Source organism: Lycium barbarum, chromosome 6 (assembly GCF_019175385.1).
Source record: "Lycium barbarum isolate Lr01 chromosome 6, ASM1917538v2, whole genome shotgun sequence".
Lineage (NCBI taxonomy): Eukaryota > Viridiplantae > Streptophyta > Magnoliopsida > Solanales > Solanaceae > Lycium > Lycium barbarum.
Window position 1 is genome coordinate 99,288,158 of NC_083342.1, and position 8,751 is coordinate 99,296,908.

Genomic DNA, 8,751 nt, shown 5'->3' on the forward strand with positions numbered 1-8,751 from the left:
AACCAAAATAAAGGCGTTGATAACTTTAATACTTATTCTTCTATGCCGAATTACCGATTATTAGAACTCTTGTTGCCTTAGCCTCTATTCATTGTTAATTTAGTGGTACACCAAATGGACGTCAACGATATTTCTTAATGTGATTTAGATCAGGAAGAGATCTATATGACTCAACCTGAGAAATCTTTTATCTAGGACAGGAGGATAAAGTATGCAAACTGAAAAAGTTCTTATATAGATTAAAGCAGACACCTAAGCAGTGACATGAAAAGTTTAATGACATATTAGTGGAAGATGATTATTGTTAATGCATCTAATACTTGTGTTTAGTAATTTTTGCAATAACCAATTCCACTTATTATGGACAATTATTTTATAATGATCTCTACTAAATGACCCAATAGTGTAAATAATCTTTGGCGCGCCGTTATATATGCTACACTGTTCCAACTCCTCGCCTAGCTACTATCACACAAAAGATAAGGTCATCCTTCATTTGTCATTAAAGAAAACCAAATTAATAAAACCGAAGAGAACTGTGGGCAAAAGGCAAAAGCCTATAAATATATGAGAAAATAAAAATATAAAAAGAAGAAAAAGGATTATCATAATAAGAAGGTGGTGAAATGTATGCAGAGAAGAAATGAATTTAGAGTGCATGCACGAACCATGAAGTAACAACTGATCGAGAAGAAGCAAGCAGCTCTTCTGCATGACAAAAAATAAGAAATTACTACTTGCCATTTCTTTTATCCCACGCTGGGAACGTAAATGTCCATAGGGTAATAAACGTGAGACCTATTATATTATGTTGTCTACGTGCATACACATATACACACATATAATGTTAAGTGTAACTATTTGTGTGTACATGTATATATGTTTTGTGTCTTCTATAGAGCGAGTGAGAGATATAGAAAACTGCGTGTGAAAAATAATTAACAGTCACGGGAGAGCAGCACATAGCATTTAATAAGAAAACTATAGTCTGATAGTTAGGTATCTCCCACTCTACAGCTAGTCATTCTTTTCTTTGCTTTCATGGTTCACTCCTTTCTCTGTTATATATAATGCTTGAGAGACAAAAATCTAAAAACATAAACACACGCAATATAGGTATCAAGAAAAAAAAAAACACGATCATGTCTCACATAGCAGTGGAGAGAAACAGGAGAAGACAAATGAATGAAAATCTCAAGGTTTTGCGTTCCTTAACCCCTTGTTTCTACATCAAAAGGGTACTTCTTTTTTTTAATTTCTCCAGTCTTTTGAGTCTATATTATCATCTCGCCTTCGAGAATATGATATTCATCACGTTTTCCTTTTGATGTTCTTTTATGTTGAAACCCTTTATACATTATTAGTGATTGTGATAAATCTACGTTTTGATGGGTATCTAGTCTAGATTGTGAAATACTATCAACATATACTTCGGAGAGATCATAATCTGTTCTCAATCGGAGTTCACTTAGAACAACTTGTAATTCTATATATATATCAAGCGTCATATGATAAATTGGTAAATAGAGCAATAATTGGTTAAAGAGCACTTAATTTTTTACACCATCAGTATATTATGACTTCTCAATTCATGTAGCTGCAATGAAATAGTCTATTATATTGAAGAAATTAGAACTATCAAAAGGTGTGTTGGTATCAAGTTAATTCCTTGAAATCTTAAGTAGCATTAGGGTTTGATCCTTTCTCATCCTTTTTAATTCCTTTTAGTGTTTGATCTTTTAGGCCCCCTTCTATTTCTTGTTCTAATCTTTATGTTCTTGGAAATTAAAGGGTGATCAAGCATCAGTTATAGCAGGAGTAATTGAATTCATCAAGGAGTTACACTTAGTTCTACAATCTCTAGAGGCGAAAAAGCGACGAAAGAGCCTAAGTCCTAGCCCTGGTCCTAGTACTCCAAGGCCATTGCAACTAAGTCCCACACCTGAAAGTCCATTTAATAATAACTTCAAGGAACTTGGAGCATGCTGCAATTCTCCAGTGGCTGATGTTGAAGCAAAAATATGTGGATCAAATGTTATGTTGAGAACAATCTCAAAGAGGATTCCTGGTCAAATTGTGAAGATAATCAATGTGTTAGAGAAGCTTTCTTTTGAGATTCTTCATCTCAACATCAGCACCATGCAGGATACAGTTCTATACTCCTTTGTCATCAAGGTGATCATCATTGCTTTATTTCTAATTTGGTAATTAACAACAATAACTACGTCCCAATCCCAGACTTTTTTCGTCACAAAGTTGAACATGTTGGAAGTGTCAATTCTTTGAATACTCAAAAAGATTTGCAAGATTGTAGTGTATGGCAGGAACAAAATAGAACTCACAAAGAAATAACGATAGCAATTAATAGAAGTATGAGCTATAAATATTCTTGGAAACTAATGTGATCAAGTTGACTATACCGCAATCTTACATCTTAATCATTGACAAATATACTAAATTGTATAAAACTATAAATCAGGAGGTAAAGTGAGGAAGAGATAATAATTAGGATTCAATAACTAGTGTTTGCATTTTATAAACTACATTCCCTTTGTGATCGTGATCATTAATTTAGTGTTGAAATGAGCAACCACATCCCATCGTGTGCATGCGGGCCTATTCTTTTTTATGTGTCAAGCACATAAAAATTCTTTTTAATAATACTGGAGGTGAGACTTGAAAACGGGATATTTGCTTGCTCTAAAATACCATGTTAAAGTGTATAACTATGTCATCTAAAAACTCAAATTGTTAAAGTGGGCACATTTTGATATACTCTATTATATTTTCAACGTTTAGCTTCATGCCTCAACATTTCCTAAGCTGAGTATTATTCTTTTAGTTTATTGGCAAGAAAACATACTTATTTTTGGCTAATTATCTATTCCCAAATCAAGCTAGTAAGAAAAACCCTCACACATCTTTTAGTGTACTAACTCTATGTAAATGCTTTTGAAAATCTTACTAACTCTATGTTCCTTGTGTTGATTATTTTGTATTGCAGATAGGACTGGAGTGCCAACTGAGTGTGGAAGAGCTAGCCGTGGAAGTTCAAAAAAGCTTCTCATCTGATGTTTTTTGTATCAGTGAAATATAGAATCTAAAAAAAAGGAAGAGAAATTATCTAAATGTACTTCATTCCAATATTATCTTCTTACGCTCTAGTACTATATATCCTTTGGATATAAAGTGTAAGAAACTAATTTTGGAATGTAACAAATAATTTCCAACATTTAAGGTTGGATTTACTACGTAAAATCTACTAGTATATGACTAGGTATACTGGTATAGGGCGTATGGAAGTGTCATAATTCTCTGAATTAGAAAGTTGAGGACGTATACTATATATAGAAAGACTTTGTCCTTAGAAAGACTTTGTCCTTCTATTTTATATATATAGTATGTTAAGAGATGAAAGTAGATGCATGCACGTAAAAGAATATCATCCACATCTACTTCAATCTGAACAAGAGCAAAGCCATATATTAACAGTATATGCAAGTGTTTTGGTTTATGCTTCATGTTGCAAATGGATGCTTTACAACATTATATACATTGCTTCTGAACCAAGGGCAAAGCCAGAGTATAGAGTTTATGGGCCGGGGTTCTGAACTTGTCATCAAATATGTTATCGTCATAATTACTGTGTACGCGACTAAATATTTATATAGTTAATAAATTTCCTAATACAAATACAGCGTCCAAACAAAAGTTATTGGATTCGTTCAAACCCTTAACTTATACTCTCCCTTTTCCCCTTGCTGAGACCATCAACCACCTAGAGCTTGATGATCTGCTAGTGCTCCACCCTCTCCCATATACGCCTATCTTCTTTCCACTACAGATCTTTCATTTCACCATATATAGTAGAAATCTCACTAACCCTGATCGACTAGTTAGTCAAACCACATGGATCCCATCCTGCTTACCATAATTGAGGCAAACAATGCAATATCTAAATTCGGTTAGAGCAAATTGCACAAAATGACAAGGCATAAACAAATAATTGTTTTGTCAATGATGGAGCCAGGGCCGGCTTGTGTATAAAGCAACTCAAGCCATTGCTTGGGGCCCCACATTTTTGGGCCCCACTTATAAAAATCCTACTATACTTATATATATTTTAAAAAAAAAAAAAAAACCACGTAAACTATTTTTGGGGATGAAGTTCAGAACAGTTTTCTCTCCATTTAATGTGGGGAGGGCCCCACTTTTCCTAAAACTACTCTATATACTATTAACTAGACGGCTTATGCACGGGCCCAACACTTTAGATTATAGTGTATTTATGTGTATGTAGTTGTTTTTAAATAGTGATATATATATATATATAAAGTATATATTAATATTTTTAATATGGGGTGCACTTTTTTTTTTACATTATTAATTTGCACTATTTTTATGCATATATATATATATATATATATACTATGTTCAAAACACGATTAATATAACATTGTAGTTTGTACTCCGTATCTAAAACTTTATTATATTAGTGTTTGTTACGAATAGAAAGTCTGCACTTTTTTTTTTTAACATTATATTTTTTTTAATATGGGGTTCACTTTTTTTTTTTATATTGCTTGATTTTGATAATATGGAGTCCATTTTTTTTTTCCCATGAGTTTGGAGATGGTGAGTTCCATTTTTTTTCTTCCTTTTTTTTATTGCTCGGTGTTATTTAGTATGCCCCCCCCCCCCCCCCCTTTTTTTAAGGGACAACGGACGATGAAGCATGGGTCTAAACACATGCTTTATATAGTTTCTTCTTCTTCTTTTTTTTATTTTTTTTTATTTTTATATTGCTTGGTGTTGTTTAGTATGGGGCCCACCCTTTTGGACATTATTAGTTTGCACTATTTTTATGCATAATATATATATATATATATATATACTATGTTCAAAACACGATTAATATAACATTATAATTTGAGCTCCGTATCTAAAACTTTATTATATTAGTGTTTGCTATGAATACAAAGTCTGCACTTTTTTTTTTGACATTATTTGTTTTTTTAATATGGGATTCACTTTTTTTTTATATATATATATTGTTTGATTTTGTCAATATGGGATACTATGTTCAAAACACGATTAATATAACATTGTAGTTTGTGCTCCGTATCTAAAACTTTATTATATTAGTGTTTGCTACGAATAGAAAGTCTGCATTTTTCTTTTTTGATATTGTTTGTTTTTTAATATGGGATTCATCTTTTTTTTTATATTGCTTGATTTTGTTAATAAGGAGTCCACCTTTTTTTTTTCTCGTGAGTTTGGAGATGGTGGGTTCCACTTTATTTACTTTTTTTTTTAATATTGGTTGGTGTTTAATATGGGGACCACACTTTTTAAAAAACAAATGCTTAATTGGTTGGTGTTTTTTTGAATTTTTTAATATTAGTTGGTGTTTAATATGGGGACCATACTTTTTTTTTATACCAGACTATTAGTAATAATTTCCTACACTTTAAACATAATTTACTTTTATTTTATTAAAAGATATAAAAATCTTTTAAATATTAATTAACACCTTTTTTTAAATATTTTGTTAATTTTGTACAATAACCAAATGTGGAAGTAAAATTTAATCATACCTTATATTTGAAATTTTTTCTTCAAAAGAAATAAATAAAAAATCTTACCATAAATATTTATTATTTTATGCTTATATAAATGGTGCAGTAATGATCCGGTCCACGCAAAATATCAATACATCATTGAGGACCCCACGCATGACTTCTTATGGCTTAAATAAATGCCCTCAAAATGAATTTTAATCTCCAATAAGTAACATGTTTCTAAATTTAATTATTTATAAGTATGAATTTGAAATAAATAAAAAGAATTTACTAAACAGATATTATTAATGTAGAACTAAATTTCGTCAAATGAAAAAGGAAGATTGTGTAGCCCTTGCATAAAGTAAATTAACGGTTAAAAGAGGAAGCACCAAAATGATATAAAACAAAATAAAGTAGTAATTTATTTGAACTGTAATTCGTGTATTTCAGTTCTCAGCTTTAGAAAATAGCTAAAATTGTCAATGTAATTGCAAAGTAGAGTGGAGCCCACGTGACCAAAAAGCAATTGTCAAATGGTAGTAAAGAAATCAAGTGGGCCTACACTTTTAAAAGGAATAGTACCTGAGCGTGTGAAGTAAAAAATCAAGTGGGATCATACTTTTAAAAGGAATAGTACCTAACCCATACTTTTAAACTTATTTACGTAAATGCCACAACGGACGACGAAAAGGGACCAACCGGTGCTTCTAATATAGTAGTAATTATCTTTTTTTTTAAATTGTACTCATATCTTCATATGGTTAGGAGACTTATTTTAGGAGAAAATTTACAACAGTACAACAGTAACTTTTGAGATTTGGAACAGTTGCATTGGGAACGAGTAGTTTCTCCTTTATATTCTAACAAATCACATATTATTCATATTATCTCTTTATCTTTTTACTTCTCCTTTTCATTATTCTTATTCTATTCTCAAGTCTCCTAAATCCCTAACATTCTACCGCAAAACTTACAAAAAGTTCAAAATTTGTTTTTTGGTGTGTTTTTCAAAATTTCAAGCATTGCAAGAAGCAATCATTACATTGAAGCGATATCATTATGTCAACTTATTAAATTCTTGAGCCAGGTTTTTTTTTTACTCTAGCCTTATATTATATTTCTCATCAAAAATTTGTGATTGTCAATATTCTTGTATATACTCTTGTTTTAGTTATTATTAGAATTTATTCAATTTAAATATGTCAACTAGAAAATATGCACCTGGTTATGCAAAAAGAGAAAAAAAGAGAAAACATGAAGAATTAATTAATTCCCAAAAAAGAGCTCTTGATAGATTTATAACCAATAATAAAAATTTGGAATCGGAAAATATGGGAGGATGTTCTTCAAATGAACAAATCACTAATAGAGTTGAGTTAGATGATAATAATATTCAGGAAGAAAATCTAGAAGAAGTTACTAAGAAACCTGACACAGTTCCAAAAAATCAAGAACTCCTAAATGATTTAGATAATTGCATCCCTAAAAATATATATGAACCAAGTCGATGGAATATTGTAGATACAAAGTTGAGAGATCTATTAGTAGAAAAAGGACCAATTAGAATAACTGACATAAATTTTTCAAAGGATAATCTCTCTAGACATTTTTCTACAACACATTATATTCAAATATTGGAAAATGGAGAAAGACATGAAAGACAATGGTTAATTTACTCTAAAGATTTGGATGAAGTTTTTTGTTTTTGTTGTAAATTATTTAGTACAACTGCTCGTACTTGTAACAGCAAACTAGCTAGTAAAGGTAGTAATGATTGGAGAAATCTTATTGCTAAGCTTAAAGATCATGAAGTAACAATGAGAATATTATTAATATGAGTGCGTGGATTGATTTAGAAATTAGATTGCACAAAAATAAAACAATTGATAAAGATGTGCAGGAACAAATCAATAGAGATAGAGCACATTGGAAAAATGTATTGTCAAGAATCATTGCCGTGATCAAAACTCTTGGAAAAAATAATTTAGCTTTTAGGGCAAAAAATGAAAAGATCCATCAAGAAAGTAATGGAAATTTTTTAAGCCTAATTGAAATGATTGCAGAATTCGATCTAGTTATGCAAGAACATATTCGGCGAATTAAGCATGATGAAATCCATAATCATTACCTTGGACATAATATACAAAATGAATTGATAAACTTGTTGGCAAGTGAAATCAAGAATAAAATTATTGAAAAAATTAAAGAAACAAAGTACTTCTCAATCATACTTGATTGCACTCCAGATGCAAGCCATCAAGAGCAAATGTCTTTTGTATTGCGGAGTGTGGATATTTCAGCCACTCCAATAACAATTAATGAATATTTTTTAGAGTTTTCAAAAGTCAATGATACAAGTCGAAAAGGTCTTTTTGAAGCTATTATAAATGAGATAAAAAATGTAGGACTTGATATTGATAATTTAAGAGGACAAGGATATGATAACGGATCCAATATGAAGGGAAAACATCAAGGAGTGCAAAAAAGACTTCTCAATGTAAATCCTAGAGCATTTTATACACCTTGTGGTTGTCATAATTTAAATTTGGTACTTTGTGACATGGCTAATTCTTGTACAAAAGCTATATCATTCTTTGGAGTGATACAACGTATATATACGCTATTTGCTTCTTCTACTAATCGATGGAAAGTTTTAAAAGGTTTTATACCCAACCTAACTCTTAAATCATTGTTGCAAACACGTTGGGAAAGTCGTATTGAAAGTATTAAAGCATTAAGATTTCAAGCACCACAAATAAGAGATGCTTAATTAAAATTAGTAGAAGTTAGTGATGATCCAAAAACTAAAAGTGAAGCTACTTGTTTAGCAACATATGAGCTTGAAAATTTTGAATTTTTATTTTGTATAACTATTTGGTATGATATATTATTTGCAGTTAATTCAATTAGTAAAAGTTTACAATCTAGAGATATGCATATTGATGCCGCCATAGATCAACTAAGAGGTCTAATTACTTTTTTTCAAAAATATAGAGAAGAAGGATTTGCAACTGCTATGATTTCTGCTAAGGAAATTGCGTCTGAGATGAATATAGAACCTGAATTTCATAAAAAAACGCTTAATATTTAGAAAGAAACAATTTGATGAAAATGTTGATAACGAAATCACAAAGTCTCCTGAAGAATCTTTTAGAGTTGATTACTTCTTACGTATAATAGACCGGGC

At 30.7% G+C, this 8,751-nt stretch overlaps 2 protein-coding genes across 2 annotated transcripts; both read left to right on the forward strand.

The window, feature by feature from the left end:
- Positions 1-1,019: 1,019 nt before the first annotated feature.
- Positions 1,020-3,648, forward strand: LOC132599851 (transcription factor MUTE). The gene is made up of 3 exons (XM_060313032.1): positions 1,020-1,238; positions 1,792-2,175; positions 3,005-3,648. The coding sequence occupies exons 1-3, from the start codon at positions 1,071-1,073 to the stop codon at positions 3,095-3,097; spliced, it is 645 nt and encodes a 214-aa protein (XP_060169015.1). The 5' UTR covers positions 1,020-1,070; the 3' UTR covers positions 3,098-3,648.
- Positions 3,649-6,895: 3,247 nt separating this feature from the next.
- Positions 6,896-7,402, forward strand: LOC132644251 (uncharacterized). Its single transcript, XM_060360831.1, has one exon. The coding sequence runs from the start codon at positions 6,896-6,898 to the stop codon at positions 7,400-7,402; it is 507 nt and encodes a 168-aa protein (XP_060216814.1).
- Positions 7,403-8,751: the final 1,349 nt, after the last annotated feature.

Coding starts and splice junctions, on each gene's coding strand:
- LOC132599851 (XM_060313032.1), top strand. CDS start 1,071: ATGCTTGAGAGACAAAAATCTAAAAACATAAACACACGCAATATAGGT. Junction 1,239..1,791: donor CTTGTTTCTACATCAAAAGG/GTACTTCTTTTT, acceptor TGGAAATTAAAG/GGTGATCAAGCATCAGTTAT. Junction 2,176..3,004: donor TATACTCCTTTGTCATCAAG/GTGATCATCATT, acceptor TTTGTATTGCAG/ATAGGACTGGAGTGCCAACT.
- LOC132644251 (XM_060360831.1), top strand. CDS start 6,896: ATGGGAGGATGTTCTTCAAATGAACAAATCACTAATAGAGTTGAGTTA.